Here is a 26,938-nt window from a genome sequence, read left to right as displayed (position 1 = left end):
ATTAATCAAAATTACAGTTTCTAAGTCACAAGGTTTGACTTCCCTCCGTCCAGTTTTAAGAACAATTATAAAAAGCCCACCACATACCCCTAAGTAGAGAAGCACAGAACACAGCAGCACTATCTGGCCGTATCTTAGATGCGCTAACAGCATTTAAACCTTATCCGTGCAATAACTATGCCCTCTTTTAAGTTACTCTTCTATGAGCAAGCCAACTTAGATATCTGGGTCCATCTCTACTGTTTTTAAACTGTCAGCCTCTCAAGTTTTAAGTGATTAATGTATATATAAGAAATTAGGAAGGCTTCAGATTGAGTCAATAGTAGTTTTCTTGATCCTCCAATTACAATATCCTCTTTGCAATATATCCTCGTTGAACATTTGGAATGAATTAAGACTTTAAACTTCCAGATGTTTAAACTACTACTGTAAATTCAAACTCATTAAAAAGGGCAGATTTACTACCTCTACTTAGTTTTGAAGTCTGTTGTTCACCCTGTCCAAATAATTTATGAAACCAAATACAGTGGCAGGTAGTGTATTCTATTTATACAGTATTCACGGTGAGAAATAAAGGGCATTTTAAAAAGTCTGGAAATTAACTGCCATTTTAACCAACCTATAGATCACACTTATTGTTGTTTCTAAGCTCGTAATTGTTTCCTGAAACTGATCTAGTAGAGATTTTTATGCTAATCTGTACTAAAAATTACTTTGCTTTTTCTGGCCACAAAAAGCTGGCTACAGAGGAGCATTTGATTACAGCAAGAAGACAGCTGCACCCACTCTCATGAAATAAATGGACCTGGATCTACACTCCTTTGTGGTAGTGCCTTGGCAGCCAAACAAAGGTGGCAGCATTTCTACACTCAGTTTGTGAAGTCTCAGAAGTTTCAGGCTTTTTTTTTTTTTTTTCCAAAGAATCCACGTCTACTATAATGAGCACATTCTAGAGATGCTGTCCTGAAAGCTGGCAATGGATAAAGCAGGAACATAAAAGGAGCCTATTTCTAAAGCAAATATTTCTTTTATAAACCATAAGAATGAAGTGGCTTTCATAATCAATTTTAAGATTGAAGGATTGAAGTACCTGGCTCTGGCACTTATTAGCTATATAATTTGGGGCAATTCATTCACCTCTGTGAGCTCGATTTCTCAACTGAAAAATGGGGATAATAGTTGAGTTTTTCAGAGAACTTGAATGATATATTCAAAGTGCTCCATAAGCTCTAAAGTATCATATAAATATTAATAAATACTGCAAGTACAATTTTCCTGTTTTATGAATCATTCACTTTAAATAGCACTTTGAAAGTAACTGTCCCTAAAATGAAATAAAAACCAGATCCAATTAAGTTACTGCAGAGGAACTGGCCTCAAGAGGGGTTTCTTTCAACTCAATCAATTACTATTTACCTCAGGGTTTTTGTTAGGAATTAAATAAAAATCACACAAAATTACTTAAAAGCATTTGTTCTCATTTATTTTTCAGGTAACAAATCCTATTTCAGGCTTCAACTGTGTAACTTTCTTTTCCCAAAAATGAGAGTGGCTATGTCAAAAGCAAAAACTTCTCCAATTAGATTTGCTAAGTCTTAAATCTACTTTCTAGCATATTTCACAAACTGTTTAGATTTAATATAGATTTTTTTTTTAAAAACTGCACAGGCTTTTATAGATACCCTATATGTCTTTTTAATTTTAGTAAATTTGATTCACTTAACTCTATCAAGTTTGTGTATATATGCGTAGTTACAAATAAGTACAATTGAGGTCCTGCGGGCCAACTCAAGACTGTAAGCTCTAGTAAGAAAGTGCATCTGCTATGGCCAGCACTTAAACCTGGCACACAGTAGCCATTCATCTAATACTTGTGGAATAAACAGTCACAACACCTACCACTTTCTATCTAATCTTGCAAAAGCAACAATCTGTTTTATGTGTGGGGAGACCACCAATGACTCAATCTATCTTCAAACATGTTTGTGAAAATGCCTTAATAAATTAAGGTTTGGGGGTTTTCAATAAATTCCCAAATTTAGAGAACATATACAGATTATAAAAACAAACAATGGGCACCTTAAAAGCTTACCCAATGCTAGTTGGAGGACTGTTTTGCATACATCACTATGGTGGACAGCACACAGGGCTGTACTCCGCAGCTCCTCTCATCAAGACGAGGAGTCTGTTTCTTCACCCCTTGAATTGGGCCAGCCTAATGACTTGCTTTGACCAAAAGAATGTGGTGAAAGTGATGTTCTGTGAGTTCTCGGGCTCAGGCTTTGAAGCTACTGCCTCTGCCTTCTTGGTCCTGAGACCACTATGCCCTAAGCCCAAGATAAAAGACCACACGGAGAGGCCCAGCTGTTCCGCCCAGCCCCCAGCCAATCTGCCAGCTGAATGCAGAGTACCCACATGACACTGGCAAAAGAAGGATTCAACCAAGTCACAAAACTGAGAATGATAAACTGTTTTTTTAAGCCACTAAGTTTGGGGATGTTGTTAAGCAGTCATAGGTAATTGATGATAAATTATCTACCCTTCAGAGCACAACCCTAAGCGCGGTTTTTACGGAAACGTACCCAGGTCGAATCACCTACCAAGGTCACACCACTGTTTGTTTGTTTGGGGTTTTTTTCCAATGCAGGCCTTGAATTCATGACCCTGAGATCAAGGCCTGAGCTGAGATCAAGAGTCCAATGTCCAAATGACAGAGCCCCACCCAGGGGCCCCAAGGTCACACCACTCTTAAGTGTCCTAAGAACTAGAAGCAGGTATTAGAAGGCCAGCTCTGTCTCCTTCATTGTCACTCTGCCACCACGAACCTGATCAGCTCTCTGCAAAAGACAGAGGCACCTCTTAGAGCTCTGGCTATAAGATAAACTCTGTTATCTTTTTCCTAACCTGAATGGGTAATGTTGATCTGACACGTCTGCCAGCCTTGCCCCTGACAGGGAAAAGCACTGCCAGTTATCACTAAGACCTGCACTCTGCAAAAGCACCCCATTCTGTTTTCTGTAACTCAAGTGACACTAACATATCCCAACATAAAATAATTCAAGGACATCTCGGCAATTCTATTAATTCATTTACATTTTAGCTATCGACAATTACACAAGCCCTGAAAATTTGTAACGGGGTCATACAGCACATAAAATTAAAAAACATCAGTTAGATAAACGTTATTATTTAGAAATTTCTTAATTAAAATGTCTTTTATATACTCCAGATAGTAAACCATATACCACCGCCACCCCCCAAAGACCCATCTTCAACTGTGAAGTATGATAAAAGGAATTTACCACAAGAATCCATCTCGTCCCCCACCAAAAATAATGTACCTGAACTTTAAACAAAATTCACATTTTATTTAGGTTGAAATAAACTATACAAAATTGATTTTCTTCACCAAAAATAACAGCAATATTTTCTGTATTATTCCTAGATAAACCACAAAACACTTATTTTTGTAGGTTTTCCAGGTTTTGTTTATAAATCAAGACAAGGCAGTAGATATAGTCATGGAAAAAGACAGAGGAAAACAGACAAATCAGTTGTCAGTATCCATGGCCTCTGATCCTGTCTTGACCATGAACAGAGGTGTTCAACATATACCTGCTAAAAAGCTTATGAAGATGTAGGCTCAACAAAGGAATGTAAACAGCAACAACCCAATGTGGAACAACAATGGCAGGCTCTCCCACTCAAACTTACACTGTAACTTGTTCCTTTAAGTTCATTTGATAAAGACAAAATCTCTACTGCAATCCTTGCTGGCAAGCTCACTGTTTCTCTGTCTGGTAACTCCCTTAACTGTCTGTTACAGATGTTTAACATACTAACACTCCTACCATTCAAAGGTCACGCTTGAGCTTCATTGTAACATTTTATGTATTCCTTCCTCCCACACCTCTTCCAAATCTTTATCTTCTAAGAACTGATAACTCAATACCCGACAATTGGATCCAGTGATAATAAATGTTATGTCTAAAATGACTTAACTAAAACAATTCCCAAGTGCCGTGCAGAGATTCCATAGAAGTGTAATATGGCACTTTCAATGCTATCTTCTGGAAGAACAGGTATGTCTCCAAAGCATGAGAATTTAAACAGGGGCCATTTAAATAGGCAGATTATCAATGGCTAATGTACTCAATGAGAGGTCGATAGGTCAAGATATTCAGTGATTAAGTGGCCTACATACACCTGACAGCTTTTCTGTAAGAGGTCTTCAAATTTCTTACAGATTTTTCCAAATATCAAACATAAGAAAAAGCCTACTTCAAAAGTCTCTTAGGTATTTTCAATGGTTTCTGAGTTATCTGCAGGAAGCTCTGACTTAGTTGTATAGAGTTTGATATATGTGTCCACCATTAAATCCAGATCATGTTTTATATCAAAATTTATGTTAAGCAAAGCCAAGTTACTTGACCTTTGGTCTGTCAAAGTGTTCCTCAAGTACGCTTTCAGACGCTTTCGCCCGTTTTCATAGCGTTCATTCTCAACCTTCATCACAGGAAGAATACATAGGACTTTCAGCAATGCATAAACATTAGGAAAAAACTTGATGTCTGGCAGATGCAGGGCTTCATAAATGGTGGATGGAAGCTCTATATCTTTCCCTCTGTGTTTCCACTTGATTCTCCAGCAATGCAGCTCGGCTGAGAGTGTGTCGGGATTGGGCAAGTCACTTCTGTACATGTCAGCATGGTGCTCCTCGGATGTATTAAATTTGAGCTGTCCCATGACAGAGGGTACAAGAGATAAGCATTTAAGAGCTTTGAGGTGCTGTTCTGAGAATATATCTTTCAGTTCCTGAATAATGTGTTCCACTGTTGGAACACTTAGAGTTTCTTTATAGTAACTCTCAGAGGTGAGCTGAGATTCCAGGTTACCTTGCTGGGATCTGCGGAATTTCCCAGGGAGTTTCATCTGAATATCAAGTTTAGTTGCCAAATTTGTGGCCTCTTCGAACCAAAATTCATGATAAACTTCAATATTTTCCATCACTTCATTTAGTGAATGCAGCACTGCAGTCAAGCTACTGGCTGCAAAGAAGACGTCAGAGGTTTGCCCTTGGAGATTTTTCCCAAAGGCTCTTGTAAAAGATAGAACATTCTTAAGAACAACAATGGTAACGATGAAATCAAAATCTGTTACTGCACTACAGAGTACAAAAGCTCGACCAGCTATACAGTTATTCCATCTAATATTTGTATCACTATTTATACCATCTAAACACAAAACAAGTGCTTGTAGGAGGTCCACTAAAATTTCAAAAGCATCATGCCTGCCTGTCCACTGAGAATGGCAGATTTCCTTCAGTTCTTTACCCTTTTCCTCATTGTTCTGAAAGAGGACAGAAATTACATTGTCCAGCTCCAAAAGCAGTTGTGGAGATCGATGGAAGAAAGAACAAACTTCCTCAATTGTTCCTAATGCAACAGATACTCCCACAACAGGCACTGATTTTGCCAACCACATATTTAAGGCACAGGAAGAGCAAAGTGTGTAGACAGCTTGGGGATATTTCTCTAAAAGTCTAGAAGCAACAACTTTCATTTTGGAAGAAAATCCACTGGACACAATATAAGCCTGGCCACGACAATACTCCATGTTTAACCCCCACTTCTCAGTTATCGTAGTATGAAATTTCACAGCCAAAATTTCTGCATCAGCTTCATAAGGCAAGAAGCCCACAAATTCTTCTCTCAGGTTATGAGATTCATCAACAAACCTCACCAACACAGGCAAGTGTTCTTCCCCTGCTATGTCCACTACGTCATCAGTGATGATGGAAAAGAAGTGAGAGTCTCTCACTTCCCTGAGGGTTTCCTCCCGAATGCAGCTCTCACAGATCTCTAGCATCTGTTTCTGCTGTGTTTTCGAGCAGAACAATGTGTTAACCGCTGTTGTCTCAAAGCGCTTTCTCAGAACCTCTTCACCAGAATTTATCCGGCACTCCAGCAGTGCTTGAAAGTTATCAGGAGTAAAGAGACCCTCTGGGATTTCATCAGTTTCATGCCCATCCAGAGGTATGTTTTGTTTTCCCATAAGAATCAAAATTTCAAATAAAGATTTTAAGTATTCTTTGTTTTCTTTCTCTTCAAGAGTTAAAGGTAAAATGTCTTCATCTTGTTCTTCACCCCCTTCTTCTGCACTGGGGTTCTGAGCATTGCTGTTGTTTATTTCTTTATGTTTTGGCTCCTGTTCAGAAGTTTCATCAACTGGAAAACAAAGAATTAATTTTATAAACAGGCTCATGAAGAACCATACAAATAAAAAATTACATTTTTGATTGGTTAAATATTTAAAATTCACAAACTCATCCATTCAACATTCACAGGGCACCTACTGGACCACAGACTAGGACACAGATGTCACAATAAGACACACTCTAGAAGAGGAGACAAAAACCGTATACAGATATATGTTAATCCTACACGTAAATGTTGTAAGAGAGAAATGATTTCTTATAAACTTAACAAGGAACATCACATAAAACATATACAGAGCAGTAACAGTCTGTGCCCTCAGAAAAAAGAAAAGTAAGAGAACTAATATTTACTGAGGCACTGTATTGGCGTTTTATTAGCATTTTATATGTATCACGTTACTCCCTCTACAGGCAGGTGCTATCAACCCCATTTGACAAATGAGGAAAGTAAATAATTGCCCAAGGTCATAGAGATGTGGTTAGAAGGACGGAGGCAAAATTCAAATCCAAGCCTGTCTGGCTCCAAAGTCCAAGGTGATGCGGCTTCTGCAAAATTAAGCTACACTTTTGTATGGAAGAGGAGAGTTATACAAGCCAATAAAACATAAAGTATATTCAGGCAATTTTTCGGGCTAATATTAGACTACTACAAGTTAACAGCCTAATCTCTTTGTATTTGGATGGAAAACTGAGGCTCTGAGGTTAGTGCCCTGCCCACTGTCATACACTCAACCTTGCAAGTCCTGGATCCTGTGGTCCCCTCTATGCTCATTTTCTACTCATCACGGGACATTAGAAGCTCCAACAACAAAATGAGTGTCATTGCCCAAATCCGGCACCCTGCTTCAAGCCACTCTACTTCTGTACAGAATATTCATCCCCCCTTTGCCTGATCCCAGGTCTCCTCATCTACAGAGGGGGGAAAATAATAGTACTTGCCTCAGGACTACTGTCAGAATTAAGTCACTTAAGTAAAGCACTTAGAATAAAGACTTGGCGCGCAGTACACCTGAAGAGTTATGTCAATAATAATAGAACACAGTAGTAGGAGGAGGCAGAGAAAGGAGGACGAAGAGCAACCACTGACAAGAACAAAAACTTCTAGTCTTCGTTCTTTGGTGACAGAGGTCAGGCATCAGTACCTGCAGAAAGGCTTCTGACTCCTACTCTCTATTAGGATAAGTGTTCCCACAGCATTTAGTCCTTAAAAACGTTATCAAGAACTTATGAGGCACCACACGTTGGGTGGATGAAGACTCTGCTCTTGTCCTTCCTGCTGCCTCTCCTTCCCTACCCTGGGACACTCTGTCCGTGTGCCTGCCACTCCTACCACACCGAGAGCACAGCCCTAGTGGGGAGAAGGCAAAGTGTACGGCATGGTAGCACTCAATCAAGAAACTCAACTAACACTTTAGTCTCACAGACAATTCCAGACCATGGGACAAAGCCTACCACACGCTTACATCATTCTCACGGGAGGTTTTGGACATAAAACATAATTATTTGTCCTTACCAGGTCAAGGCCTTTTAAAAAGGCATTCAGAAGTTGAGTCATTAACACTATCACTTACTTTTTTTCTGTTTCAGTGTCCTGATTTCATCTTCACTCTAAATGACAAGAAAAAAGAAAAAAACACCTTTAAGAAAACTGAACTCCAGCACATCACTGTAGACTCATAAGTAGAAAGCATATCTTCACTCAAATTTAATTCCTTCAAGAGCATAAATTCCTTATAAGGAAAACATTCTTCAAACATAGAGATGACAGAAAAACCAAAACTATAATTTACTAAGGACTCCAAGCTCATAATGAAATACTGGAGGGGAAAGAATACATTGTTTAACTTAATTTATACTTAAATCATCACAACTGGGTTACAAGTGTTTGCTGGCTAATAAAAGGCAGAAGTATAGGATGGGCATTCCAAGGGATCACAAATTATGTCCCCCTCAATCCAATCCTGGGGGATGCCATGTAAGAGATAGTTGTTGAATCCCAGAACCTAACATAAAAGCTATGAAAAATCCCTGGGAAGCAAAAAGTAACACAGTGACAGTATGGAAGAGAAATGGATGCACACAGCATAGAGGGCCAAGTGGCACATATATACAGGGTTAGACCAAGGAAGAACTTCCCAGTTGTGTCCTTTTCTCTCCCTCTAACCCTCCACAATGCTTAAATCACAACCCACCCCATTACTATTCTGGGGCAGGCTAACGGCAGTACCAGTGACAGCTGGAGTTAGCAGGGTACCTGCTAGGCAGCATGAGAACATGATACCGCTAACAAGAAATGTCAGCAGGCTAGCCAATCTGGAACATTCCCTCTTTATCCTGTGAGCTGCAATTGCAAGGATGGCAGATCTGGAAGAGTATGTCTGCAATAAGGTATCTGAGGTTCCCAAGGGGCAGAATACAAGGGAATGATAGCTACAGGGTGGGAAGTGGCTGAGCTACAGGGTGGGAAGTGGCTGACCCCTGGTACGTATCACTAAGAACACTGATGTGGAGGACTGTTGTGGAGTGTCAGCATGCATCTATGAGAAGTCTCAGAAAAACAAATAAATAAATATAAGGAAAGAAATGAAGAAATAAAAACAGGATTTCTCAGAACTTAAAGATGTCAATCCAGGTAATTTAAAAAAACCATCCAGACCCAGTTTAGCAAAATTTAAAATGTCAAACGTAAAGAAAAAAAACAAAAGACCTTGAGGGAGAAAAGCAGATCATCTAAAAAGGAGCAAGAATCAGGCTGACAACAGACTTCAACAGCAATAACAGATGCAAAAACTAGAAAGAATCAGTATCACATAGACTGTATATATCCTGTACGTATCACTTACTAGTAACACTCCAAATAAAAACTACAATATGGTTTTAAAAAATAAATCCATGCCTGGAAACTAGAAACAAAATAATCCTATGTTAAAGAAAGAGGGGAATTTACAAAACACTCCTGGCTAATCAATGAAAGCACTACATGTCTAAAATTGCGGGACACAGCTAAAACACACTTAGACATTTACAGCTTTGGATACATACAAATATGAGCCAAACATTCAAGAAGCCAGAAGAAGAACTAAAAAGTAAATCCCTCAAATCAAGAAAAAAACCAATAAAATAGCTCACAACTGCAGCAATCATTGATAAAACTAACTACTATTTCTTTGCGAGGACTATTAAAATAATCTTAGGTTCAGAAAAAAAAACACTCCAAAATCCTAGCTGCAGTTCATAAACTGTTGAAAACAAATGAAATACAAGAAGAGAAAACCAATAAATAAATCAAAATGGCAATCAAAATAGTCCCTCACCCACCCCAAGCCCTCTAATGGTTTTATGGCTTAACTTTCAAGAACAGACAGTATATACCTTATACAAGTTTCTCTAGAAAAAGGAGAGCTATCCAACAATTTTATATAAGGCTAACAGAACCTTGATATCATAACTGCATAAGAGGAGTACACAAAAAGAAAATTAGAGGACAACACTTAAAATTATAAATGCAAACTCCTAAATAAAATATTAACCAACTAAATCAAACAAATGAAGAGAGATACACTGCAATCAATTAGGGTTCATCACAGGAATGCAAAGATGGCTCAACATTAGAAAATCCATCCATGTTATTCACTGCCTTAAAAAAATCATGAACTTTTTCTACTCAACAGATGCAGTGAAATCTTCTGATAAGTTCAACAAGTTACGATAAAAATTCTGACTATGAGGACTAAAAGGGAATAAGAGGAATTTCCTTAACTTGATAAAATCTATCTAACGGTAATAACAAACATCACACTTAATGCAACCAGACAAATGTACCAGCTGTGACGTTCCTGGGATTGTTCAACACAGTACTCTTAGGGGTCTTGACTAAACAATAACACATGCAACAGAAAAATTTTAAATTATGAGGACTGGAAGAAGAGGCAAATTTGGAGGATGAACTTGGTGGAATATTAGAATAAAAAAAAGGGGTCTTCAAAATTGCTAGAAACAATCTTAACCAGAATACATAATCTATATCAGCGATAACCATAGTGTATTTAGGAAGTAATTTACGGAAGAATGTACATATTGTTCTCTTCTAAAGAATTGCAGCAAAAACCCTGAAGTTTTTTCAAATTTTTTACTTTGTGCACTCCTAAAAGTATTTTTAAATTTTTAATCTATTTTAAAGATTTTATTTACTTATCTGAGAGAAAGAGCATGAGCCAAGGTTGGAGGGGAGGCGCTGAGGGAGAAACAGACTCACCACTGAGCAGGGAGCCTGACTTGGGGCTCGATCCTGAGATCATGACCTGAGCCAAAGGCAGACGCCTAACCAACTGAACCATCCAGGTGCCCCTAAAAGTATTTTAATAGTGTTTTCAAAGAACTAGTATTTAATTTTATCAATGACTGCTATTACTTGATAGCTTTTTTTTTCCTGTGTATGGATATGAATAATTAATATTGCAAAGACAGTAGTTCAAAGCATTCATGATGAAAATCCCCATACAATTTCTATAACCTGACAAAAGAATTCTCAGATTTTCTGGAGGGATATAGGTCCACAAATAGCTAAGACAATTTTTAAAAAGAAGAGCTAAGAAATCACTGTATTTGAAAGTAAGATATTGACATACAAACACCAAATAGATCAAAGATCTAAATATGAAAGGTAAACACAGAAACAAAAAATGAGGAAAATTAGATAAATGTTGTCTTTAAAAAGCACACAGTAGGTAGAATGAAATGGCATATATTAAAAACACTAGCATGGATACCAAAAGGAGTGGAAGTGGGAATGGTAATAGCAGAAGGAGGAAGAAAAATAAAATAAGGGTCTTGCTGGTGGAAACAATGACAGAAAGTCATAGACTGAGGAGTCTCAGTAATTTAATGTTGTTCACCTAATGTCAACAAAAAAACCAGGTTTCAATCATTAGAACTAAGGCAATCAAAGGAATATAAAAACATGCATAAAAAGATTTAAAAGCTTTTTCTAACCCTGTCAGTACTTAATAGTGATAGAACCATTACCTCTAGGTAAAAGTATCCATGTCTTAACTTTTATACTTTCCCTTTCTTTATCCATTTGTGCTGAATTCTGGAAATATCCCTCAGGTCCACTTTCCTTACTATAAAAGAAAAGGTAGTGGTCTTTTTTTTGTTTTTGTTTTTGTTTTCTTCCCAGGAAGGGAACGTGCTAGTGGTTTATAACTGACAGCATATTTTGGCCCAAGTCAGTAAGTATCAATGGGATAATTTGAGAAAGACTTTCCAATTTAAGCACAAAACTAATCATCTTGTATCCATGCTACTTCAATAACTACAGCATTCGCTTCCCATGCTACCTTTGAAATAGAGAGTAACTCGGGTTCAATTTTAACATGAATGCATCTATATTTGATTTCACAGTATTACAGGGAAAGCCGAAAGCACACTGACGTACCAATTCTTTTATTCGTTTTCTGTGTCTACTATGTGGATTGTTCAAATGACTGGTAAGATCAAATATTGTTGGTATTGCATTATCTCGAAGAACTGTTCTATAAGGACTCTGAAAAAGAAAAATGTGTTAATTCAGAGACAGTCCGTAAGAATGTATTACACATAAAGAAAATGCTACAGTAATGACTTCCCCAGGACTCCTTCAACTCCAGCTCTAAAGTGTAAAGACTTGCAGAATGACAATGTCAGTCCAGATTAGCTTATTATTTCTAACTCTCTTTGCATTTGCCCTTCTGGCAATCTTACTATTTTCAAAAAGGAACGGAATTGATGGTAGGCAAAAAAAATAAAATGTATTTGCATCTTGCATATATACTTCTAATTCATCCTCCCAGCGACTTCATCTGTTCTCCCTTCAATGAGCCCACAAATCTAGAGTAGGCACAAAAGCTTCTCAAGCTATCCCTTTGTATGTTCTTAATAATTCTTCCCTTCTTAACCTGCTGTTCACTCCATTCTCACTACTATTACTGAGAAGCATCAAGGTATAGTGAAATAATATTGGACTGGGCGGGACCCAGGAGACCTAGGATCAAGTCCAAACTACCAGCTACTATGAGATCCTGGCCAAATACTTTCCCTTTTTGGACCTCACTTTCCTCTTCTGCATAAAATTCAAGTATTGAACTAGACCAGTATTTCCCAAAATGAAATTATACACATACTAATGATAATGCTTGTGCATTTTTACATAATCCACTCATTTTTTTAAGTTAGCATTGTCTTAGGCAATGCAAACTATAAAATAATGTTTCTGATGAGCTAGTTATATTTTTAAGACATACTGTGAAACTCCTAAAATAAAAATTGACTCATGTGCCACTTGAATTCATTCATAACTGTGATATACATAATTGGACTTTTGCAAACACTGAACTAGGTATTTCTAAATTTCTAATTCTAATGTTCTTATCACTGAAGGATGACTATTCTCTATTCTAATTCCTGTTAACCTAATCCAACCTGGCTAGAAGCTGGATGCATACTTAGATGTTGACAGTCTTCAACAGCCAACCCAGAGGTCAGGTAGGGACAAGAAGTTTATTAACAGTAAGAGTAACAGATGAATAACTGCATATATTCCCCTCAGCTAGTCCAAAGAAACAGTGCCTTTAATTTCTTCACAGGTCTGCACTGATAAAGATCAACACTCTTCTTTTTAAAAAGCTCACTCAGGAGCAGTGATTGTTTCAAAGCTGACTATAAAGCATGTTCAAAGTATATGCCAAACACAAATAACAACTCCTATATTTTTTTCACCCAGGGAAGGAAGGTTAGAAGGATATGAAGAAAAAAATATATAACTAAAGGGAACATACTATCTCGGGTTTTATCTAAAGAGTTGCTAAACACATCTGGGAGGAGTTTCTATTCAGATTCAATATTTTCCAGTTCAACCCCATATCTCATGGAAAACACAAAGAAGAAAACTTTTTTTTTTTTAAATCTTTTTCTTAATGACACTCAGCTTCTAGTGCTGGACCAATTATCCTGAGTCTACTAGGAAGTTTGAATCAGAGATTGATTAGGGAAACAATCACTGAAGGGAGCAAAAACTGTACTATACCCCAAACATTGCATCTTTCCCGCTTAGCAAACATGTCACACATACACAAACATACACAGCCAACTCTTTATATCTTACCAATTATTAAACAAGGAGAGGAGGGATAAAACATTCCTAATGCATTTCTTAAATTCAAATCAAACTGATTTGCTATAAAGATATTACAGACCAAAAAGGAGAACATGAATTAAAAACATATTACTTTTTATAAATACTGACTTAAAAGTTCACATGCAAAAAAGAGCTATATTCGATTTATGTGCATGACAGTTTTAACTCAGTATCAAGATTTAATCTTTAACTGCTGAACTAAGGTTTGAGCATAAAGCAGTGATCTCACTCTCGCATCAAAGATAATTATTTGGTTTTGGTTGAAGTAGCCATGATTGTTTACTGATGAAACCTTCAATGCCAAACTAATGAAGTCAAAACTCTCAAACATTTGGATATACGTATCACATAAGCCAGTTTTTAATAGCAGTATCTTCTTCTACATGTGTAGAAAGAACATCTTCTCGCATTTGCATTAACTTATTCAAGACTGAAGAATCATGTGAAAATTTAAAAAGCAAAAACAGCTCATCTTTCTGTCCTGTGCTCTGACTAAACAAGAATATGAGTGAACTATAATTTTACATTTCTCACATTAATCTTACTGGAATTGTCTAATAAGAGACCATATTTATTTCTAAAATAAAAATGTATATGGCTTGTATATTTAAAATAATAATTTGGGGGGCGCCTGGGTGGCACAGCGGTTAAGCATCTGCCTTCGGCTCAGGGCGTGATCCCGGCGTTATGGGATCGAGCCCCACATCAGGCTCCTCTGATATGAGCCTGCTTCTTCCTCTCCCACTCCCCCTGCTTGTGTTCCCTCTCTCACTGGCTGTCTCTATCTCTGTTGAATAAATAAATAAAATCTTTAAAAAATAATAATAATTTGGGATATTTTTACTTAATGTCAAGAACATAAAAGTAGTTTGCCTTTTAAACATAAGAAATCCCTTATTTTGGCTGATCATTTTACCCTCTTAAAGCAAGGCAAAAATATCCCTCAAATATTTGTGATTAAACTGTTGAACCGGAATTGGCTCACCTCCCAATGACTTCACAAGTATCTGCTTCAATTAATTTTGAGAAATAAAATAACCCAATCATTCTTTAGTTTTCTGATGCCTCTGCAAAATGTATCTGAAAAAAATATCAAAATAAATTGCTGTATAACAATATATAGTGTATCTTCAAATCAAGTTTATGTCTATCCCAATATCTGAGATGATACATCAGTTATACCTAAACACGAATATATTATTTAACAAAACTGTCTTCCTAACGAGTTTTTAAAGTGTTTCAAGTCTGCTTCATTTCAATCAAATCTGCCCTATTTGTGTCTCTTTTAAGTCACAGCAACAACAGAATCACAGAGGGTTAAAAAATCTTAAGATCTCAGGAATTATGTGGTTTAATCTCCTTATTAGAATTTGGGGCCCAGAAAGGGAAAGTGACATGGCCAAATTTACATAGTTAACAGCAGTAAAGGTGAGAGATCCACGTCTTGATATGAAATTGAAAATTACTGATGGAAAATTTTTTTCATATTAAATGTAAGATTTGCTTCTTGTTGTAAGTTGCACATAAAAATTCAGGGTTGGTTCTGATAGTACATATGAAAACATGAAAATAAAGAGCTCCATTTCTCAATGAAGATTTCACTCATAAAAAAAGCTCTGGAGAAGCTGCTCCAAATAAAAACACAAACTCTACCTTAAACAAAAACTTTAATAATCCTCCAAAATTTTCTGAAGGCTGCATTAAGAACTGTAAAAGTGGCAACCTCTGGTGAACAGGAATGGGGCATCAGAAACAGGGGGGCTTAAAAAAATCCCAGGTTTTTAAGAACAAAACAGATACTGTGCAGCTCCGAATTTGTCTTCAACTTTAAAGAAAGGGGCGGGGTGCAAGGATACACTCCACCATTAATAAAGATTTATATTTCCAACGAGATACTGAGTGAGATAGAGAAAGCAAACAACTCAAGCACTTCTATTACTTACAGTTCTACAGATCATAGAGGTTTCAAAGTGTTTGGCACATAATCGGTAATGTTTATTTAGTTGATCAGGTGTTTTATCTTCTAAGTCTGCTCTCCTACAATTCTCCACCCACTTCTGGCATCTATAAATAAAGCCAAAATACAATTATGAAATATGAGCTCAACATTTATATATATTTCAGCATTCAGCTATAAGGCAAATACATATTATAGACAATGGATTTCTGCTCTCCTCTCCCTGCAGAACATAATTTGGAGAAGTTCAATGATAACAAAATGAGGGCTAGAATAAACCTTAGAAATCATTTAGTACATTCAATTATAGACAAGGTTAAGTAACTTGCCCAGAGTAATGCACAAAATCAGCCGTACAACTAGAACATCTATCTGAGTCTTTCAATTCCCAGGACTTCCTAGCACCACAGAGGACTCAATTAACAGTAGTTCAAGCAAAAAGTTGCACAACCATGAGACCCACTGCCTAACATTCCCCTCAGAATTTCAACTTAAACAAGGATATGAAACAACACTATCATTGCAAAAAATAAGTAAATAGATGTTCTATAAATCATTAGAGTTTCTTACAGAAGCATGATGCCTGTGTTCATCTGCCTTATTATGAACATGATTTATTATCTACAGTATGTACAGACTAGATCACAAGCACTATGACTGAGGGATTGTACCTACACAATCTAGTACACAGGTACTGAAGATAGTGAACAAAAAGTCCATACCCTTTTGGTGTTTACAAATCTGCAAAAAAACCAAATAATAATAATGACAACACCGATGATGATGTGTACTAAGTACTTATTATGAGCCAGACACTGTTCTAAGTCCTTTACAAAAGGGGTATATTATCCCCCGTATGAAGACGAAGAAGTGAAGGCACAGAAATGTTAAGTAATTTGCTAAAGCTTACAACTAGGTCTTTCTTTCCTTCATTCAAGTTTCTAGGAATAAAAATGCGGTCACAGTCACAAATTTGAAAACATAATTCATTTTATAATTGCATCATAGTATACTATGTCTTAATATTACAGTTCACCCCTCCACGCACACACACTCTGAAACTTAATTTCCTCCACTCTCAATATGTAAAACCATGGTGAAATGATTATCGAACTGAAACTAAAACCACACCTAAATTGTACAGCATTTCATTCAAACAAGGAGTATTACTGCACGGTAATGACACCTAAGATGTCCATATTTTAATATTTTTACACAGTTGTGCAATATGATTTCATAAACGTTTCATGTTTCAACATCCAAATATTTAGTACAGAAACTATCTTACTAAAAAATAATTTGCCATACTGCTACAGCTGTTTGTTTTTTAATTGTTAGATCTCTGAAGACCTTCCATACAGAATACTACTGTCTGTATTATCTCTGTACTAAGTCGAAACAGCTTTCTGATACTACAAGCATTCAGATTCAATCAAGAATAGATGGGGCAGATAGCCCAAATAACTACATCTATGTCTGCCCTATCAATATCTAGAAGTAAATCTAGAGAAAGACGTGCAAGACTCTCTAATGGAAAAAAGATTTTAAATAACTTTAATGAATGGAGGGATATACAAGTTCATGGACTGGTACACTGAATTCTAAAGATAACAATTCTCAAATTGATTTACTGATTCATATAATCAAAATCCCAAGATGTTTTTTTTTTTTTTTTTAAAGATTTTATTCGTTTGACAGAGATAGAGACAAGCCAGCGAGAGAGGGAACACAAGCAGGGGGAGTGGGAGAGGAAGAAGCAGGCTCATAGCAGAGGAGCCTGATGCGGGGCTATCCCATAACGCCGGGATCACGCCCTGAGCCGAAGGCAGACGCTTAACCGCTGTGCCACCCAGGCGCCCCCCAAGATGTTCTTTTGTGCATGTCTCTTTGTGTGTATGTGTGAAAGAGAGACAGAGAAAGAGAGAAATGACAAGGTAATTCTAAAACTTTTTATACAGAAATTCAAAGGACCAAGAATAGTCAAAATAATCTTGAGAAAAAAGTTGAAAGACGTACACTATCAGATATTAATATTTATCATAAAAGCTTAGTAAGACAGTGTGGTACTGGCACAAGTATAAAACAATGAAACAAAACAGAGAGCTATGGACACTTAAGACAAAGGTAGCAATGCACAGAAGTGAAGACAAAAGTTTTTTTCAATACACAGTGCTGAGTCAATTCGATGGCCATACGAAAAAAATTAATCTTGACTCCTACTTTCACACCATGTGCACAAAAATAAATACCAAGCTCACTGTGATCTAAATATGGAAGGTAAAACAATAAGCCTCTAAAAGATAACACAGGAGACTATCTCCATTACCTTGGCATAGACAAAGATATTTTAAAGAAGACAAAAGAAAGCACAAACTCTAGAACAAAAGATGAATTAATCTGGCTACTTTAAAGTTAATAACTTTTCTTCATTCAAAGAACCTACTGAAGAGTGAAATGGCAACCTATAACACGGAAGAAGGTATCTGCAATACATATATCCAACAATAGACTCCAAAATATGTATTTAGAACTCCCACAAATAAACCAGACAACACATAAAAATGGGCCAGAGACCTGAACAAGCAACTTAAAATAAAAAGGTTACGGGGCGCCTGGGTGGCACAGCGGTTGGGCGTCTGCCTTCAGCTCAGGGCGTGATCCCGGTGTTACGGGATCGAGCCCCACGTCAGGCTCCTCCGCTATGAGCTTGCTACTTCCTCTCCCACTCCCCCTGCTTGTGTTCCCTCTCTCGCTGGCTGTCTCTATCTCTGTCGAATAAATAAATAAAAAAAATCTTAAAAAAAATAAATAAAATAAAATAAAATAAAAAGGTTATCCAGATGGCCAATACACATGAAAAAAACGTTCGTGGGAAAAAAAAAAAGGACTCAATCTCATTAGTCATCAGGGACGTACCAATTAAAACCATAATAAAATATTACTATATACCTTCAAGAATGACTACAATGTAAAAGAGATAATACCAAATGCTGATGAGAAAGTGGCACTGTTTGGCAATGGGAATGAGTGAACTAGCTAGAGCCCACAAACATAATGCTGAGTAAAATAAGCCAGGAGTACCTCTAGGATTCCTTTTATATGAAGTTCAGGAATAGGTAAAACTTGAGGCACCCATCTGGCTCACCTGGAAAAGCATGCAACTCTTGATTTCAGGGTTATGAGTTCGAGCCCTATGTTGGGTGTAGAGATTACTTAAATAAATAAACTTAAAAAAAAATCAGATGCCATAAAAAAAAATAGGCAAAACTCACCTATAGTGATCATGCAGAAAAAAAGTTAACACAGGAGGCCTGAGATTGCTATCCCTAGAAAGGCCTGCTTATAAGGATGGCCTTTTGGCTGCTGCCTGGAAGAAACTTGGTTGACAAATAGTTCCCTATGTTGACATAAAACTTTCCCTAACTGATAAGGTTGTTCATTGTACTGAGACTCTGCAAACAACATGATTTATTTTTTTAACAATATGATCTATAGTGAACATCTGCCTTTCTTCTGGGAGTCTAGAATTTTCACATACGTTTGCTGGAGAGTGTCTATGTGACTACATCACAATAAAAACTTTGGGCACTGGACCTCTAATGGGCTTCTCTGGGTAGAAACATGTTCTGTATCTCAAACACTACCTGGGTATTCATTTTATAAAAATTCCTCAAGTTCTAGACTTCTAATTTTACACTCTTGTCTATGTATGTCATATATCAATAAAAGATTCCCTCACTCTCTCCCTTATTCTCAATAACCAACTAATCTAATTGTATCAAGTAGGACAGTGGCTCTCACTAGGGATAGTGGCATAATGACCGAGAGAGCCTCAGGGGAGAGGGAGTTTGGGATATTAGTAATATACATATATTTTTTTAATCTGGGCAAAAGTTTCAGAACAGGTCACCCTGAAAATCCAACATGCCATACAACACTTAAGATTTGTGATCGTCTGTGTATATACATTTTATATCAATAAAGTTATAAAAGTTACATATGACTACAAGCTTTTTACATACATACATGTGTGTACATGTAAATGTGTATGTATACATATGTATATATACTTAAATGCTTTTAAGGATATACATAATTATCTCTCAAATTGACCACTGTCTCCCCTTTCCTAGCTCACCCTGTGGTTGTTCTGTGCCCTGTACTCCAGACTCTGTAGCCTTTTCCCTTAGCAGAGTGAAATGATTCTCTGAATCCATTCCACTTCCAAACTGGCCCTTTGCCTTTCCCTAACCCCTTCTCCACACTGCAGAGACAATGTTTTTGGTTTTTGTTTTTTAAGATTTTATTTATCTATCTGAGAGAAAGCGAGTGTGCATGAGAGAGCACAAGTGGGGGGAGAGGGAGAAGCAGACTCCCTGCTAAGCAGGGAGCCCAACATGGGGCTCACAGGGCTCAATCCCAGGACCCTGGGATCAATGACCTGAGCCAAAGGCAGACACTTAAGAGATTGAGTCACCCAGGTGCCCCTCAGATGTCGTTTCTTTTTTTTTTTTTTTTTTAAGATTTTATTTATTTATTTGACAGAGAGAGAGGCAGCCAGCGAGAGAAGGAACACAAACAGGGGGAGTGGGAGAGGAAGAAGCAGGCTCCCAGGGGAGGAGCCTGATGTGGGACTCGATCCCAGGACTCTGGGATCACGCCCTGAGCCAAAGGCAGACGCTTAATGGCTGAGCCACCCAGGTGCCCCCAAATGTCATTTCTTGAAGGAAACTTTTCCTGATTCAGATGTGTATATATATGTGTATGACTATGTATACACACACACATAGGAAAGACTCCCCTTCATCTCTGTATCTGGTCTCTCAACATCCTTTATTTATCCTACTTTATAATTACCATCAGTATAAAGATGCCCTAGTATCTCCCATCTAAAAAATTTCATTAACCTGGATCCTCTGCAAAGCAAAACTAGAACCCATTTTCACCATCTCCGCTTTATCTCACATTCTTTCCTCAATTAATTTTGAGGAGACTTCTGCTTTATCTCTTTTCCACTGAAACTGCTCAGATTATGAATGATTTCTTTCTTTCTTTTTTTTTTTTAAGATTTTGTTTATTCATTGGACAGAGAGAGTCAGCCAGCGAGAGAGGGAACACAAGCAGGAGGAGTGGGAGAGGAAGAAGCAGGCTCCCAGCAGAGCAGGGAGCCCGATGTGGGGCTCAATCCCAGAACTCTGCCCTGGGCCGAAGGCAGATGCTTAACGACTGAGCCACCCATGCGCCCCAAGATTATGAATGATTTCAATCCTGCCAAATCCAATGGTCACTTTCTTTTTTTTATTTTTTATTTTTTTTATTTTTTTATTTTTTATTTTTTATTTTATTATTATATTATGTTAGTCACCATACAGTACATCCCCGGATTCCGATGCAAAGTTCGATGCTTCATTAGTTGCGTAGAACACCCAGTGCACCATGCAATACGTGCCCTCCTTACTACCTATCACCAGTCTATCCCATTCCCCCACCCCCCTCCCCTCTGAAGTCTTCAGTTTGCTTCTCATAGTCCAATGGTCACTTTCAATCCTCATTTTAATCACCCTTTCAATACTATTCAGGCTTTTTATTTTTCCCTTTGATGGTCTCCTACTTGCAGCATATCCAAAAACATATTTCAAGGAACACTAGTCAACTGTTCCATTAAAATAAAAAAAGTTTCATGGTCAAATAAGTTTGGGTAATATTACATATTTTATCCTATTCTTGGGGTTTTAGATATTTCTGTGGGACTTTGAACACGTTAGTTAATTTCTCTGTGCCTGCTTTGGTCATCTGAAACCAGGGACTATCTCAAAACCTATTGTGAGGGTTAAATGAAATAATCTACATAAAACACATAGAACACTGCCTGGCACATAGAATATGAAGTATTCTGTAAGAAGTATTATTATTACAGCTCACAGCATTGGCTGGAAAATTAAATGAGATATGAAAGCACTTTAAGATCATATTTTATACACGTGTTCTCAAACTTCACAGTTTTTTTACACTCTTATTGAGGACCCAAGAGCTTTTGTTTATCAATATTTATCTTTATAGAAATCAAAACCAAATACACTTAAAAATATTTATTGATTCATTAAAACTTGCAATCTCATTATATGTTAATATACATAATATTTTAATGAAAAATAATTGCATTTTCTAAAACAAACAAAAAACATTTAGTGAAAAGAATGGTACTGTTTTCCATCTTTGCAAATCTCTTTAATGCTAGATTCTTACATCTGCTTTTGTATTTAATCTGTTGCCATACGTGGTTTTGGTTCAAGTACATGAAGAAAATCTAGCTTCACACTGCTACTCAGTTAAAAAATGTAATTAAAATATTCCTCCCTTACCCACATTACTATGGATATTCTTTAATACTACACGAAAACTCCACAAGTGGTGGTTTCTTAAAGATGAACTGTGACGTGGAATCTGAAACCAGACCAATGGGCTTTTCACTCTATTACACTTAAATCTGTTGGTGTATCTTATACTTTGAACAGGGCTTTTATCTGTGCATGTCTTTGTAAAATTATGAATTGGTCAATTTGGAAAATATCAGTTCAGTCAGTTATGCAAACCACCATTATACAATTTATTTAAAAAGTCACGTTTATCAATATCACCATCAATCTCAACAGAAAAGTCTTAGAGAGTTGTCAAGCTTGAAGTGGTGCATATAAATTTTCCAAAATTCTAATTTTTGCTTGAAAGTCAATTGTTTCCCTTGAAGCAGCAGGCTTTCATTCATTTTTGAGAAAATGTCTACCAAACACCGGCATCTATATAATCATACTTAGAAATTTTAGAAAATGTAACAGACAACTTATCAAAGCAATGGTGTTACCACATTATGGAGTTCCTCAGAAACTCCAGTGCACACTGCTGAAAGAATGAGAATGAAAAAGGCAAATAATGTCAGTGTTATTATGAAACAGTTTTTAAATTGTGGACTCCTTGAAAGGGTTTTGGGGGACCTTCGTGAGATCCCAAAAAACCACCGTTGTACATTTTACAAGGCAGAGCACATCAACTCTCAATTAACTTTGATTAAATTGCCAAAAGAACCTTGGAAGACCTCACACCTTAGGGGTGAGTTAGAACTAATTGCCTGAGAAGGAGGAAGAGGGCTTCAATTACCCCACTCGCTCTAATAGGAGCAATTCATTAGCTCTACTTGTACCTTCACCTCACCTGGGGATGAGCTCCACTATGAGCTGCCCCCAGGTTCCTGCTAAGCCTTGGCATTAGTCAAGCCATCCTGGGGTGATGCAGACTTAGGCAGGTTTTCTTTTCTTTTAACTTTAATTTTAGGTAATCTATGACCTCCCTACCACTGCCCTAAAGTGACTTCCTTCAATTATTTTATAGTTAAAAAAAAAAAAGAAAGAATAAGTAATGGGGATAAAAAGCACAGCATAGGAAATATAGTCAATGGTATTGTTAACAGCACTATATGGTGACAGATAGTAGCTACACTTGTGGTGAACATGGCATAATGTATAGACTTATTGAATCACTACGTCGTACACTTGAAACTAATGCTGAACATTATCAACTATACTTCAATTAAAAAAAAACTAAAATTAAGATAAAAAAATAAAAAGCACACCAATGTCACTTTTTCTGAACCAATAAAAGGTACTATATTTTGAAATTCTGCACTGTGCCCTCTACTACACTTTTGAATTTTATATTACTTCAAATAGTAGTTTACAAAAGCGTCCATGGAATTTATAAATATAACAAAAAGGAAATGTGCTACTTAATAGCATTAAATATACTATCTTTATTTTTAGTTAACAATATTAGTTACCTTTCCAAGGATAGGTTGGCAATGTCACCTTTTATCAAACTCTCCTACAACTCATTTACCAAAAAAAGAAAAACACTAATTATAATTAATAACCCTAAAAATATTGTTATTAATTTAATACACACTTCTGAAAACTACTTCTTTATTGTAATTAATTCTGAGCATGGTAAAGAAGAAACTCAAATACGGAAGAATTTGAAATCCTTAGTAGGAGGAGATTTGGTTTGGATAAAAAGTTAGGATCTTGAAGATAATATGTTAACTAAAATAAACAAGATATAAAGGACAATTGTATGATTCCATTTACATGAAGTACACGGAACACACAAATTCATGGAGACTGAAAGCAGGTGGGGCAGGGAACAGGGGAGGGAAGGGGTTACCGCTTAATGGTTAGTTTTTGCGTGGGGTAATGAAAAAGCTTTTGAAATGGGTAGTGGTGATGGCTGCACAACACTGTGAATGTAATTAATTCCACTGAATTATACACTTAAAAATGGTTAAAATGGCAAATTTTATGTTATATATTTTACCAAAATGTTTAAAAATTAATAATGTACAATATACATCAATACCATATAATGTGTATTAAAGCGCTTAATACACATTTTAAATGGGTGAATTTTATGGTATGCGAATTATACCTCAATAAAAATGTTTAAAAGAAAAGAGTTAAGAAAAGCTCATAATTTGGTCTTGAAATATTCAAAGGACTCTGACATGGAAAATGGCACAGATTTGCTCAGTGTGACTGTAGGAACATAACTAGGGCCTCCAAAGCATAAATTATAGGGAGGCATATTCCCACTCAATACAAGGAAGGAACAACAGCCAAAGCTGTCCAAAATCTTGAAGTGTCCCTTCACAAAGCAGAGGACAGTCATTGGAGGTGTTTTAGCAAAGGCCCACCTGTCTGGAATCCACAGGGCCTCTAAAGGGTCCATAAATACCTTGAGAGTGGAATGCAAAATTGTGTCTCTGTCTTTTCTCAAGTAAGATCCTTATGTCAGATTCTCAAACAGGACAGACTGCACTAGATCTAAAAATCCCTTCCAAATTTGAGACTGTACACCCCAATAGGTCATAATCCCTTCCCTCTAAGGAGTGTAATGAAAAGAGCATTCGCTATAGAATACGGACACAAGTGACCTGTGGTCCAGAATCAACTAATGTCGCCCTTATTATGCAAGTGAAATATACTCTCAAGATTGCCCTTGGGCTAAAATAGGAAGATAACGCTTAAAGGGATAAGGCTCAGTCACATTCAGATGTTCCCCTTCTCTGCTCCCATAGAACCCAAAAGCTATTCTCCACTCTTCAAGCCAGTTCATCCTTACCTCCCTGAACTTCAAACACCAGGAATGCCCCAGGGCTCAATCCTCAGACCTACTCTGCTTTACTTACCCCAGAGCATGACTTTAAATACCCTCTATAAACCGAGAACACCCACATTTACAATCTCTAGTCTAAAAGTCTCTAAATTCCAGACTATCTCTTTATGTAAAACCATAGCTCTAAAATATTTAGGTTACTGATCTAAATATGGGCCATTTTGAGTTCATTTCCGGACATTCCTGAACATTTATTAAGCTCCTCAAACTCCACATGTCCCAAACCAAACTTTTAATATGTACCCACCAAACCTGCTCCTCCCAGTCTTCCAAAGCTCAGTGAATACTCAGTTAAAAAAAAATCTTAAGAGTTATTCTTGACTTCCCTTTTTCTCTTACAACCTACATCTAAACCATTAACAAATCCTGTTGGCTTCACCTTCAAACCATGTCTCAAATGCAACAGTTAACCACCTCCTCCTCTATTAACCTGGATTACTGCTATTGCCTTTAACTGGTCTTCCCTACAATCTAACAAGCCAGTGATCCTGTTTAAAATATAGTCTCTCTGCTCTAAACCCTTGGATGACTTCCTGTCTCTCAGAATAAAGGCCATAGTGCTTTACGTGGCCCACAATGTCCTACACAATTTGCCCCTACCATACAAACACACAGACTCTTCTGGTCTCACTTTTTCCTCTCCCTCCTTCCTTAATCTAGCTCTCCTGTCCATGGACTTCTGGCTGTACCTGTATCATGCATGCCCTGACTTTGCATTTACTGTTTCCACAGAAGGAATGCTCTTCCTCTAGATATCTCCGTGGTTGGCCCGCTCACCTACTTCTGGTCTTTGCTCAAATTCACCTTCTCAGTGAGGCCTTCTCTGATCACCCTATTTAAAACAGCAATTGTGCCTCCCCAGCTACTCCTTATTGTACCCCCCAACATTTGCCTTTTCTCCATAATATTTAGCACCATATGACATACTACATACACATATTTATTTGTCTGTTTTCCTCCACTAGAATGTAAACTTCAAGGGAGCAGGGGGCTTTGATTTATCTGTACACTCCCAGTGCTCAGAGCAATGCCTAGCACATAGGAGGCCCGCGGTAAATATTTGTGCAATAAACAGGATGCTATATTATAATCGCCTTCTATATCTGTCTCCTTAACAGACTGTGAGCTTTCTGCAGGCAGCAACACGGTCTCATTCACATCTGAATTTCCAGCACCTAACACTAGTGCTCAGCACACAGTTGTTGGATTGAAATAAACGAATCAACAAGAGAGGCCAAGGAAAATTCTTCAGACTTTCACAGTCCCTACTGCCACTCTTTAAATATAAGTCAGAGCGTGCGGGTTACCTCAAGGAAGATATTTCAATACCAATTCCCACGCCTACAGGCGTAATCCCCCCACCCACCCTCCGTTATCCCCACAATAACCAAGTGAGACAATGAGTAACGGTCAGAGCCTGAATTTGAACCATGAAAAAATCCGCTGGAGGAAATAATTGTGACTTGACGAGATCAAAGAAGATGACCGAACTCCAAAAAGAAACACTCCCCCGGGGGGCGGTGGTAAGGAGAGGGAAGGGCTCTGCTGACCCCAACCACAGAATCCCAAGTCCCTCCTTTGACAGCTGAGGAAACTAAAACCTAGAGGGGAAAGCGACCTGCCCGAGGTCACCCACAAAGCTAACCAGGGCGAGGACCCAGCTCATCCCGCCTGCGCGCCGCCCTGGTTGCCTCTTGCTTCGGGTGGTGCCCGTCAGGCCGGGCCCCCACTGGCGCACGTGCTCCGAACTCCCCGGGCGCCCACCGGCCGGTTACTCAAGGCCCGTTCCCCACCTGCGTCCGAGGCTGGGGTCGACGACCGTGGCCCACTCCCCACGCAGCCCCGGAGCCGGCGGATGGCAGCGCACAGCACGCACCGCGGAGGTGGGCCCGGGCTGCCGGCTCCGCGCCCGCCGCTTACCTGGCCGGATCCCGCGGGAACCTGAAGAAGGCCAGGTCTGACTGCGTGCTCTTCCTTGTGCAGTTGGGGGCAGCGCAGAAATTCGGCATCGTCGCCCACCCGCCGGCCGGCCGAGCCCTCCCCTCCCCGCCTCCTCAGGGCAGCCCGCCCGCCCGTCGGGGCCGGGGAGGGGGAGCCAGGCCGGCCGGCCGGCTCGGCAAGGCCGGCGCGTCGGGGGGAGGGGCGGCGGGCGAGAAGCCGCGAGGGGCAGGAGGGGCGCCGCGGTCCGAGGCCGGGCTGGGGACGCGGCTCCACAGTGCTGTGAGCGGCCGGGAGGATTTACCGCCGCCGCCGCCGCTGCCGCTGGTGCACCTCCCGCCCGCCCGGGACGCTGCCGCCTCCTTCCCACAATGCACCCTGGCGCCGGGGGTGCCCTCTCTTCCCTCAGCCTTCCTCCCCCGCCCCCTCCTTT

The 26,938-nt window shown here is 38.4% G+C and overlaps 1 protein-coding gene across 2 annotated transcripts; it reads right to left on the bottom strand.

Annotated features, from left to right (window-relative positions):
* Positions 1-3,347: 3,347 nt before the first annotated feature.
* On the bottom strand, positions 3,348-26,851 carry THAP12 (THAP domain containing 12). Of its 2 annotated transcripts, XM_034666305.1 has the most exons (5): positions 26,488-26,851; positions 15,335-15,455; positions 11,655-11,762; positions 7,789-7,825; positions 3,348-6,227 (listed from the first exon to the last, which is right to left on the bottom strand). In XM_034666305.1, exons 1-5 carry the CDS (start codon positions 26,574-26,576, stop codon positions 4,294-4,296), a joined length of 2,289 nt encoding a protein of 762 aa, XP_034522196.1. In that variant the 5' UTR covers positions 26,577-26,851; the 3' UTR covers positions 3,348-4,293. The 2 variants fall into 2 exon arrangements, with proteins under 2 accessions (XP_034522196.1, XP_034522197.1); XM_034666306.1 differs by lacking the exon at positions 11,655-11,762.
* Between the last annotated feature and the right edge of the window lie 87 nt (positions 26,852-26,938).

This window comes from Ailuropoda melanoleuca, chromosome 8, assembly GCF_002007445.2.
Source record: "Ailuropoda melanoleuca isolate Jingjing chromosome 8, ASM200744v2, whole genome shotgun sequence".
NCBI lineage: Eukaryota > Metazoa > Chordata > Mammalia > Carnivora > Ursidae > Ailuropoda > Ailuropoda melanoleuca.
This window is presented reverse-complemented; position numbering and strand designations above follow the sequence as displayed.